Source organism: Elephas maximus, chromosome 4 (assembly GCF_024166365.1).
Source record: "Elephas maximus indicus isolate mEleMax1 chromosome 4, mEleMax1 primary haplotype, whole genome shotgun sequence".
NCBI classification, from domain to species: domain Eukaryota; kingdom Metazoa; phylum Chordata; class Mammalia; order Proboscidea; family Elephantidae; genus Elephas; species Elephas maximus.
The window spans coordinates 174,899,898-174,912,123 of NC_064822.1; the positions used below are offsets into that span (position 1 = coordinate 174,899,898).

The 12,226-nt window shown below is 47.8% G+C and overlaps 1 protein-coding gene across 2 annotated transcripts in view; it reads left to right on the forward strand.

The window, feature by feature from the left end:
* ABTB3 (ankyrin repeat and BTB domain containing 3) overlaps positions 1 to 11,337 on the forward strand; it is a 371,198-nt gene extending 359,861 nt beyond the window's left edge. For both annotated transcript variants that reach the window (XM_049884271.1, XM_049884272.1), the window contains 2 exons: positions 3,414 to 3,527; positions 9,191 to 11,337. In XM_049884271.1, the coding sequence (XP_049740228.1) occupies positions 3,414 to 3,527; positions 9,191 to 9,400 (324 nt within the window). In that variant the 3' untranslated portion in view covers positions 9,401 to 11,337. The remainder of the gene's footprint in view (positions 1 to 3,413; positions 3,528 to 9,190) is intronic.
* Positions 11,338 to 12,226: the final 889 nt, after the last annotated feature.

The window sequence follows — 12,226 nt, forward strand, 5'->3', positions numbered from 1 at the left end:
TAATTTGACCTGCTGTAGCCTCCCCTATCCCAGGACCATGTTTCTGATCCTTTCTCTCCAAGGCCAAGATTCCCCTCTGCCCTTTCCTAGAAGTGGAACTCTTGGTTTTCCTAATCAAAGCTGGGAGCTTTGCACCAGAAGCCAAAGTCACTCAAAAAAAAAAAAAGTTCGAGTCCCTCAAAAGAGCCAAGGGTCCCTGTTCTGACATATGAAGTCCAGGGTGCCTGAATGATGAGAGATGTCAGACCACTCTTAGTTGTTCAAGAGGTAAACATGCCACACAGTGGTGAAAACATGGATGCTGAGCCAGACTGCTGGAGTTTAAATCCAGGCTCTTCCACTTCTGAGCTGTGTGACCTTGGCTGAGTTATTTCACCTCTCTGATCCTCAACTTTCCACACCTGTAAATAGGGAGGAGCCCTTGTGATGCAATGGTTAATCACTCAGCTGCTAACTGAAAGATTGGTGGTTCGGACCCACCCAGCGGCTCTGTGGGAGAAAGACCTGACAATCTGCTCCCGTAAAAATGACAGCCTAGAAAACCCTATGGGGCAGATCTACTCTGTCACAACGGGGGCCAGTATGAGTCGAAGTCGACTCGACAGTGCCTAACAACAACAACAAAATGGGGATAAAAACAGCATCTACCTCACTGAGTTATCAAGAGGATGTTAAAAAGTTAGTCTTTATAAGGTGCTTAGAACAGTGCCTGGCTGAAGCGCCGTAAAAGCTGTATATTCAGTACATGGCCCGTTTATCCTTTTCTTCTTAACTCTATGAAACCTTCCAGGCCCCCAACACGGTTACTTCCTCCATCTCCCTGGACCGCTCCTCTGACACTTCTGTACGTCAGGACCAGGTTACAATCAGAGGACACAGGTTCTTTTGTAAACATTCATAAAACCATGTTTAAATCAAAATAATGACTGTACATTTAAATCACATCAGCAATACAAAAGAACTTGTAATAAAAAGCAGCTGGCCCAAGCGTAGCAGGGGCAGGGGTCTGGGGACCATGGTTTCAGGGGACATCTAAGTCAATTGGCATAATAAAATCTATTAAAAAAACATTCTTCATCCCACTTTAAAGAGTGGCGTCTGCGGTCTTAAACGCTAGCAAGCAGCCATCTAAGATGCATCAATTAATTGGTCTCAACCCACCTGGATCAAAGGAGAATGAAGAACGCCAAGGACACAAGGCAATGACGAGCCCAAGAGACAGAAAGGGGCACATGAACCAGAGACTACATCATCCTGAGACCAGAAGAAGTAGATGGTGTCCGGCTACAACCGATGACTGCCCTGGCAGGGAACACAACAGAGAACCCCTGAGGGAGCAGGAGAGTAGTGGGATGCAGACCCCAAATTCTCATAAGACCAGACCTAATGGTCTGACTGAGACTAGAAGGACCCCGGTGGTCATGGCCCCCAGACCTTCTGTTGGCCCAGGACAGGAACCATTCCCGAAGCCAACTCTTCAGACATGGATCGGACTGGACAATGGGTTGGAGAGGGATGCTGGTGAGGAGTGAGCTTCTTGGATCAGGTGGACACTTGAGACTATGTTGGCATCTCCTGCCTGGAGGGGAAATGAGAGGGTGGAGGGGGGTAGAAGCTGGCAAAATGGACATGAAAAGAGAGAGTGGAGGGAGAGAGCGGGCTGTCTCATTAGGGGGAGAGTAATTGGGACTGCGTAGCAAGGTGTATATGGGTTTTTGTGTGGGAGACTGACTTGATTTGTAAACTTTCACTTAAAGCACAATAAAAATTATTAAAAAAAAAAAAAGGCAGCTGGCCCAGCCCCAACCTGTCCTCTCTCAGGTTTTATCCCCAAACCCTGTTGCTATCCAGGCAACTCCAACTTGTTGTGACCCCACGTGCATCAGAGTAAAACTATGCTCCCTAGGGTTTTCCGTGGCTGATTTTTCATAAGTAGATTGACAGGCCTTTCTTCCAAGGCACCTCTGGGTGGACTCAAAGCTCCAACCTTTCAGTTAGCAGCCAAGGATGTTAACCATTTGCACCACCCAGAGACTCCAGTCCCTTTTAACTCTTACTGTTAGCTCTTTCAAGGAGCCCCGATGGTGCAGTGGTTAAGCGCTGGCTGCTAATCAAAAGGTCAGTGGTTAGAACCCATCGGCTGTTCTGCAGGAGAAAGGTATGACAGTCACTTCCATAAAGATTATAGCCTTAGAAACCCTATGAGGCAGTTCTACCCAGTCCTACAGGGGCACTATGAGTCAGAATCCACTCGACGGCTCTTTCAGCCACTGCCCAAAACGTAGTTACCTCCATGCCTCTCTCCATACACATCTACTGAACATCTCCCTGGCCAGACACTGTGCTGGGCACCAGGAAGACAGGGATCAAAAGGGGCAAAGAGCCCCACCCTCCTGGATGCTAGGGAGGAGACAGACAGTAAGCATGCACGTGACACCATGTCTGGTGGGATGAGGAAGAAGACGACGGGGTCAGGGGGACAGACAGTGATGCAGGGAGGTGCCTTGAGGTGGGGTGGCCTGGGAGGCCTCTCAGGAGACTTGGATGAATAGAGGGATGGACCCACTGGGATAACCATCTTGCCAAATAACATCGTTCACCTGGATATAACAATTTTGGGCATTTTTGGTTGACCTCCTACTATAAATTAATATGAATTTGGTTCACTTCCTCCACACTCCCTTCTCCTTTGCAATTCTCCTCCACAACAGGGTCCCATCACCATGTCTAATTCCTCTGCTGTTACCTCTGTGCTTTCAAGTAACATTCCAAGACCTTTTTTTTTTTTTCCTCTTCCACAAATCCTGTGTTCATCACTTGTCTAGGACATAGGACATTATCGGAATGATACATTAATACAACGTCACCCAAAGCATATTTTCCAGAACAATAGTCCTTCAAGATCCTCCCTGAAAAAAAAATAGGACTTTAAGGGGAAAAAAGGAGCCCTCGTGGCGCAGTGGTTAAAGTGCTCGGCTGCCAACCAAAAGGTCAGTGAACCCACCAGCCATTCCACGGGAGAAAGATGTGGCAGTCTGCTTCATAAAGATGACAGCCTTGGAAACCCTATGAGGCAGTTCTGCTCTGTCCTACAGGGTTGCCATGAGTTGGAATCGACTCAACAGCAATGGGTCAAGAAGAAAAAAGAGGTTAATATCCGCTCCCCCATTAGACACATACAAAGCAAAATCTTAAATAACTGACTTTAAGCCACTATTTTCTCCATGGGGCAGACACTGAGCATCCCAGATTTTGCCAGCACCTTTACTCCTAGTCTCTCTGCCTCATGACAGTACCTCTTGCTGCCCCTCCACAGACGTTGAGGATTTTCCTCTCCACCATCGTCGTCTCAGCCGCTCCCCTCCCTTCCTTCCACCTCCCACCCTCTAACAGGCTCTTTTTATGATTTTCAGCTTCTATCTGCCGCTAAGTTTTTCCAGCTGGAGGCTCTGCAGCGACACTGTGAGATCATCTGTGCGAAAAGCATCACTACCGACAACTGTGTGGATGTTTACAACCACGCCAAGGTAATGGATCCCATCCTCCTGGCCCGTGCACACACCATGCCCAGAAGTGGGGGAGGCCTTACTTTTGCGAACACACCAAGCCGGGGCAGAGAGCGAGGCTGGCCTGCCGCTCAGGCCTCCTCCCAGAGTCTGCCTAAGCCAAAAGCCAAGCCCATCGCCATCCTAGCGACCCAACAGCACAGAGTGGAACTGCCACATAGGGTTTCCAAGGAGCAGCTGGTGGATTCAAACTGCTAACCTTTTAGTTAGCAGCAGTAGCTCTTAACCACTGTACCACCAGGGCTCTGGGATCTGCTTGCTGCTCTAGTGAAGATGCCTTTCCCTCCACCCCTCCTCCCCAGAATACAAGGAAAGCTGGAACCCAGAACTTTCAGAAAGCAGAGTTGTTCTAGAACAGCGCTTCTCAAAGTCTAAGATGCGTATGAATCACATTGCAAATGGATTCAGCAGGTTTGGGGTGGGGCCCAGCTTCAGCATGCCTGACAAGCTCCCTGGTCATGGCACTGTTGCTGGTCTCAGCCACACTTCGAGTAGCAGGGTTCTAGACCAGTGGCTCTCAAAGTGTGGTTTTCAGGCCAGCAGCAGCAGGGAAATGGTTAGAAATATAAATTGTCAGGCTCCACGCCACCCAGCCCTACAGAATCGGAAGCGGCAACTGCCTTCACAAGCCCTCCAGGAGGAAGGGAGGGTTCCTGATACTCGCTAAATGTTCGGAACCGCTATTCTCGAACTGTGGTTCCCAATGCTTGCGGCACATTATAATCACCTGGGCGTCCACTTAAACTCTGTAGGTCTGGGAATGATCACAGCCAATTAAATCAACCTCTGGCAGAGGAACTTGGGCAAGGGTTTTTGTTTTTTGTTTTAAGCTTCCTAGCCGATTCTCATACATTGCCAAGGTTGAGAACAGTGTTGTTCTCCTGGCTACTAATCACCTGAGGAGCTTTCTAAACTATCTCATCCCCCCCCAACTCTATTGACTGCAGCAGTAGCTCTGTGGTCGGGCCCGAAATCTGTATTTTTAACAAGCCCGAAGGGTGATAATCGTGCCACCGGCCCTGAGGCCAGTCTTCACACCAGTTTCCAGGCACCACTGATTTCATCCAGCTCCTTCCACAAATAAGGAGACCGGGACCAAGGGAATTAATTTTTCCAAGTGCCACCTCATTTTGCTTTCTTCTGTGTAGATCAGGGGGATTAACATTTGATCGGAAGAAAAACAAGATCAGCAATTAATTTAAAACAGACACAGAAAATAGCCTAGAGAGTGACAACTGATGTGAAGAACACTTGTTGCTCCTAGTGAAGACTTGGTTGCTTTCGAGATGTTGTTTTCTGTCTTAAGGGTTAAGGCTACATTCAGTGAACCCTTTAACGTACAGGTACCCATGTTACATCATCTTTGTAATCCTCACCACAGCACTTTGTGGTAAATGCTATCGTTGTTGTGTACCATTGAAGGGATTCCAACTCATAGCAACCCTATAGGACAGAATAGAGCTGCCCCACAAGGTTTCCTGGGCTGTAATCTTTATGTAAGCAGACTGCCATGTCTTTCTACCACGGAACCGCTGGTGGGTTCAAAGCACTGACCTTTCGGTTAGCAGCCGAGCGCTTAACCACTGCATCACCAGGGCTCCCATAACGCTATCATTAGCCTCATGTCACAGACAAGGAGGAGAGTCCCTGAGTGGTGCAAACGATTAACACAGTCCTGCTAACCAAAAGGTTGGTGGTTTGAGTCCCCCCAGAAGTGCCTTAGAAGAAAGCCCTGAGGATCTACTTCTAAAACATCAGCCCCTGAAAACCTTACGGAGCCCCGTGCTACTCTGACGCACATGGAGTTGCCGTGAGTCAGAATCAGCTCCAAAGCAACTGGTATTAGAAGGAAACTAAGGCACAGAGAGGTGAAGTAACTTGCTTAAGGTCACACAGCTAGAACTGGAACGTAAAACCAGGTTTGTCTGACTCCGAAGCACAGATTCTTAATCCTGTGTTTACTGCCTGGCCTGATCAACGTTTGAAATACTTTCAGTAATCCTTGACACCCAAAAAAGATTTTCTGATTGTCCATTAGTAAATCAAAAAGGATGGCCAGGCCACTTCTTACACACACACACCCCCACACACACTCACGCGCACACACACAGCGTTCTGGCCAAGTGATACTCTCTTTTCTATGATGCAAGCCTTTTTTTTTTAATTTTAATCGTAAAGTGATGACTGCAGAAGAGCTTCTGGAGAGACCCTCTCTCCACCAGTGACAGAGCCTGGGTAGCCATATGGTCCTCCACCCCTTCCCCTGGCTGTCCTCACTCGAATTTCCCTTGATCCTCCCTCCACAAGTGACTTCGCGTAGCCTATCTCCTTGGCAGCGAGGCCCAAGTTCCACAATCCCATTTTAACCCCTTCGGGGTCCTCGGCAGGCAGCTTCGGTGGCGTATCTCGTTACTTAATAGTGCAGCCCCATGCAGTGTGAGCCCAGGCAGGGAAGCCATTGGTGCGACAGACTTCGAACGCCTGTGGCAGAGAAATAGCCCCTTTCATTTGTGTACCTTTGCAGCCAGGGCTTTGACTTTTACAGACACCAGCCTCTGCCACCTCCTTCCCAGCCACATCCTGGAGTTTTTCCAAGGCAAACCTCTGCCCTGCATTTGCATGGAGGGCAGAACACTGCTGGCCATCCCCTGCCCGTTCCAGGCGCTGCTTGCCTGTGCAAGCAATCCTGAGGTCCCGTTCACGCTCCATGCCATGTGGCTTCTATTACTGGCAGACTGTGCTGCAAAGTGAAGCTAGTTTAGTAAAAGGGGCAGAAAAGAAAGAAATCAACCCTTGATTTGGAACCCCATGATATGCAGGCAGTTAGATGCTAACAGCCATGTTCCAAATGTCAACAAGGGCCTTGGCACCATCACCTGTACTGCATCGAATGGTTGGAGCCAGCTAGGGATTTTTCCACAGATGAGAACCCCATTTCATGGATGCACAACTGAGCCATCTTGTTGCCCTAGCAGAGCTGCCCTCAACTATTCAGTCATGAAAAAGAGGCCCCGGAGCTCTGATGGCTCTTTCATGATGTCTCTCAAACTGAACCTAAGCCAATGCAGGCAGCTCACCACCAGTGCAGCGTGATGGAAAGAACACACGCTTGGAAACCAGAGGGTTCATGCCCTCGTGTTTGTTGAGCACCTACTATGTACCAGGTCCTTATGTACAGTAAGAAATTAGTAAGACATGGTCTCTGCCCATAAAAAGATTACAGTCTAGGACAGGCATCAGCAAACCTTCTGTTGAGGGCCAGATAAGTGTTTCCAGCTTTGTAGACCATAAGACCCTGTCGCCCCTACCCTGCCACTGTACTTGGAAAGCAGACAACAACCCACTGCTGTCAAGTCAATTCTGACTCCTAGCAACCCTACAGGACAGAGTAGAACTGTCCCACAGGGTTTCCAGGTGGCGCCTCTGGTAGATTCCAACTGCTGACCTTTTGGTTAGCAGCCATAGCACTTAACCACTATGGCACCAGGGTTTCCACTTGGAAAGCAGCTGTAGGCAATTTGTAAACCAGTGGGTAGGGCTGTGTTCCAATAAAACTTTATTTACAAAAAACAGATGCCGGCAGTAGTTTGCTGCTAGTCTAGGAGATGAGGGTTTTGGCCACCATTCTGTCAATAATTAGCTGTATGGAGATAGGCAAGTGGCTGGCATATAATCAGCATTCAATAAATATTATCAAATATTATAAAGTATCTATTGTGCTTACTAAAGATCCCTGGGTGGCGCACATGGTTTGCATTCACCTACTAACCGAAAGGTTGGCAGTTCAAACCTAACCAGTGGCACCACGGAAGAGAGGCCTGGCGATCTGCTTCTGCAAAGATTACAGCCAAGAAAACACTATGGAGTACAGTTCTACTCTGTAACACGTAGGGTCTCCATGAGTCGCAATCAACTCGACGATACCAGAGTTACTCTTACTGTGCTTATTATTCTCCACCTTCACTAACTTGTAATGAGTGGCACTCACCTACAAAGTAGGATGAAGGAGGCTCTTTGTGTTCACAGAATGAGAGATAGGCAACTTTGAGCCTCAGTTTGCCTTCCTGTACAATGAGGCCTGTACTCTGTGACTCTAGGAGCAAGGTCAGGTCCTTCTTCCTTGCTGTTATGCCCCAGGGCCTGGCAGAGAGTAGCGTGTTGAAAGAATGAAAGCATTCCTGAGGTCTCTCCCAGCTCCAGGATTCTGTGCATTTGTGTCAACAAAAGCCACTAGTTGGTAGCAAACCCTCTCGCTTGATGAACCTCATCAAGCCTTCTAATAAGCCTCTCAGAGATCACAGAATCACACCAGGTGTCCATATCCTAAATGGCTCTGCAGAGCATGGTACCTCCTAATCCACCCCCCTCATTTTGCAGACAGGGAAACTGAGGCCGAGAGAAGTGATTTGACTTGTGCAAAATTACACATAGCTTTGTTGCAGATGGTTGGCTCGTTGGTTCAGTGGATTAGTACCTGGTGTCAATGAGTTCAAGGTTATGATCTAGGTCTTTCTGTGGGCCAGTTAGCTGGGCTATGTTCTGTAGATACAGCTCTCATACATGTTAGCTGTTGGTATTATTACTCTGCGAGCTAACTGTTCATTCATATATTCAACAAATACTGTCTACTATTATTTGCCAAGCTCTGCTAGACCACCGAGACGTAGTGGCGAGACAGGTAGACATTGGGTTTAGTCTAGCAGGGACCCCACTGGGTTTAGTCTAGCAGAGACCATGTCTCTAAGTCAGAATTTCTCACCTTGGCACTATTGACAGTTTGGGCTGGATAATTCTTTGTCGTGGGGGCCGTCCTGTGCCTTTCAGGGTGTTAAGCAGCATCCCTGGCCTCTAACCACTAAATGCCAGTAGCACACACCCCCTCCTCCAGCTGTGACAACCAAAAATGTCACCAGATATTGCCAAATACCCCCTGGGAGACAAAATTGCCCCCACTGAGAACAACACCTCTAGGTAGGCAGTGCCCACTCACAGGACTGCTGTGAGGATGAAATGAGTTGATACCTGTAAGGAGTTTGAACTCTATCTGCCACCTACTAAGCACTCCACTAGTGTGCCAGTTGTCATTACCACAATAATGCAGTGTCACAGAGCACCATGAAACCCAGTGGCTTAAAACAACGAGCACTAGTTTAGCACATGCATTCTTCTGCTCTCAGCTGGGCTCACTTTGGAGGTGAGCTGGCCAGCCAGCTATGGGTAGGCTTTGCTGATCCTGGCTGGGCTCTGGCTGTGGTCTTCTGAGACTACAGCTGGAACAACTGGCCTGACTCAGCTCATCCTCCAAGCAGGCTAGCCTAGGCAGACACAGCATTCCGAGGGAGACAGCGGGAGCTCGCAAGGTGCCTCTTGAGGCTAGCTCAGAACTAGCCCCACTAGGCACGTTCTATTAGCTGATACAAGTCACAAGGCCAGCCCAGCTCCAAGGAGTGGAGAATGAACTTCAGTTCCTCGATGGGAAGAATTGCAAAGTCACATTGCTAAGAGGGTAGATACAGCAAGGGGCTGAGAACCGGGGTCAATTTTGCAGCCATTATGAGATCTGAAGGCAGCCAGGTACATGTCAGAAATGTAACCATCTCCTGCTTCCTCTCCACTTTCCATAGTTCCTTGGAGTCACAGAGCTCTCAGCATACTGTGAAGGCTACTTTCTCAAAAATATGATGGTCCTCATTGAAAATGAAGCATTCAAGCAGCTCCTGTATGACAAAAACGGTGAAGGGACGGGCCAGGATGTGCTCCAGGACTTACAGAGGACGTTGGCCATCAGGATTCAGTCCATCCACTTGTCGTCGTCCAAAGGTTCCGTTGTATGAAAGTCTAGAGCAGGGAACGCTCCACGGGGACTTCCCAGTTCTCCTGTTGCATTGACTTCCCACACACACAAATTCCACCTGGTGTCTGGTTTGGGCTGGGCCAAGGAGCTTGCCTCTACTGCCTCAGTGTCTCTTGAATAAGCAATCTCAGCTCCCATGCATTCCTGTTGAAAAACCGAGGACATTTCACCGGTCTGAGGGTCGAAGCTGGGTCCAGAGCTTGAAGGTCAACGTGTGGCAACCAGGCCAACCCTTGGGGCCATTGAACATTCATTGCCAGGGACCGTTGTCGGAGGGATGGATGGAGAACTAAAGGTCGTTTGGGTTCCAGGTTGTCGGTTGAAGAACTTAACTGTACCTACCCCGAAGAGCATTGTAGTTCTCATCCAGGAACTTGGTAGCTGCAGTTCAGCAAGAAGCAACCATGTTAGCAAATGGATGAGACTGTTAACCAATGAGGAGGAAACAATTTGGCAAATTTTTAGGGGTGGGAACTTTTTAAAAACATTCATAAAAAATAATAATAACAGGGCAGCCTTGTAGTTTAAAATATATTTCTAAAAGCTTCACAGTTCATTTTAAACTGAATCGTGTTTAGGGATCTGTGTTTTGAGGTCGTTAGTCTTTTTTTAAAACAACAAAAAAAAACAATACTAAGTCGCAGGTCCACGCTGTGTAACATGCATCTGACAAGATACTGCTGATATTCTATACAAGGTGGAATAACCTTGCCTTAGTGGTCATGGTTACACAGAAGAGGTGCACTGCCAATAATTATCTCTTAATTCAATAGTCAAAAACAACCTGCATGCTAATCGTGGTTTCGGGGTTACAATAAGACACCCCCACATAACAACATGCATTTGCATGGGCCCGAACCTGTGAGATGTTATGTTTGTGCTTCATTTTTTGCCAAGGTAAAAATACGCCTTCACTTCTGGCTGAAAGTCCATTTGGCAACACTGACATGTCCACTTCGTCTCCTAATTAAGAATGATTCTGGGCTGCTTTTGCAGAAATGTGTTCCTAGATGATGGGGAATGGGGTGGGGGAGGGGAAGCACGTCAGAGAATTTGCTATTAATCCCAGAGGGTTTTTTTTTTTCCTGTATTCTTGGAAGATGTTAATAGTTTGTTACTAGCCAGAGAGAATGACTATGTTAGATTATTTTTAAAGATGAAACATGTACGTATGATAGGATGGATTCTTTCTATATTCTGACAGTGTACAGTATAGGGTTATCTATAATGAAAGTTTATATTGACAGGGTTTCGTTTGCTCTGCCATATATTATAAGCAGCAGAGGTTGGTGAAGTGCCACAATATTCAGAATAACTTTTGAGTTGCTGCCTTTTTTCTTGTCCTTGAATTTGGAACCTAGAGACACGTAGTAAAGACTAAGAGAATGGCTCTTACCCTTTGGGATGGCCAAGTTTCATTGATAAACCTATTTCCTAGCATGCCTTCGGGAAGTTGTACCCAGATCCTAGATTCTACAAGAGCTGCAGTTTATCTGTCCTACCAGCTCCCGAAGAACCAATGTCGAGTCCTGTTTCATGTGTGTGACCCGTGGAATACTCAGGCCACATCTGTCTACAGTATTGGTCTTCTGTGATGCTGACCCACAAGGCCTCTCTTCCACTTGGTCATCTGCCAACCTCCCCAGAACCTACAATCAAATGAGGAAGGGAAAAAAAACTGCCTGCAGAGGAGTCCATTCAAGTGACAGCTACACAACACGTTGTCACCGCTGTCTTCTGCCTTCTCCGTGTCCTCAGAGATGCCACGTGGATGTTTCCTTAACTGTGACTTCCTTCCTGTGAATGTCTGCTGCTAGTTCAGGGCCTCCAGGTATTGATCTGTACAGTGGCAACTCCCGACGGGGCTTCTATTATAGTTGGGTGTGCTTTCTCTGTCATTAAAAGAAATGATTTTCCCAAGCCATGCATTGTTTGTCTAGTACCAGTATGATTTTTACCCAACAATTCTGGCCTGAGAACTTGAATCAGTTAAGGGACTGGAAAATGTAACCATGCAGAAAAAGCCAGGGGAAATGAAGGAGTTAGATAAAAGACAGATGTTTATCTTGTTGGTGGAGTCCCCGAGTGGTGCAAACGGTTAACACGCTCAGTTGCTAACCAAAGGGTTGGAGGTTTGAGTCCATCCAGAGCTACCTCAGAAGATAGGCCTGGCGATCTACTTCCAAAAGATTAGCCATTGAAAACCCTATGGAGTACAGTTCTACTTTGACACACATGGGGTCACCTATGAGTCAGAATCGACTCAATGGAAACGGGGTTTTTGTTTTTTGTTTTTGTCTTAATTGGCATTGGGTGATGGGCCAACCAAGCTCTAGTTCCCCAGGTCCGTACACACCTCTGGGTGGTGCCCTAGGGTTTACTTCCCATCAGCCAAAGCAATTACAGGTGTCGCCACATGGGCCACTATCCTAGTAAGCGTTGCCTACTGTAGGTAACTCACCTGCAGAGGGTAGAGTCCTGGCTGTCACTTACGGGTCTTGATGAGCTTGTAGGGGAGGCGGGGGCGGGGAATGGAGAAAGACAAACTGTCTCAACATGGCTTGAGTAGCATAAGTCAGTGCTGGTGGATGGTTGCAGCATTCTGGGCTGAGAGCTAGGGCCACGCAGGGGCAGGAGCTCTCCTCTCAGGTGTCTCCATCACTGAGAGGAAACCAAGTCCCCAGCTGGTCCTCTCTGGCTCCTGACCCAGCCTGGGCTGAACCAGGGCTGTATGAAGAGTAATCTTCCTGACTCATCCACAAGGGCCCACAGGAAGCTGGAGAGAGGCCCAGGCAGCCCTCAAGTC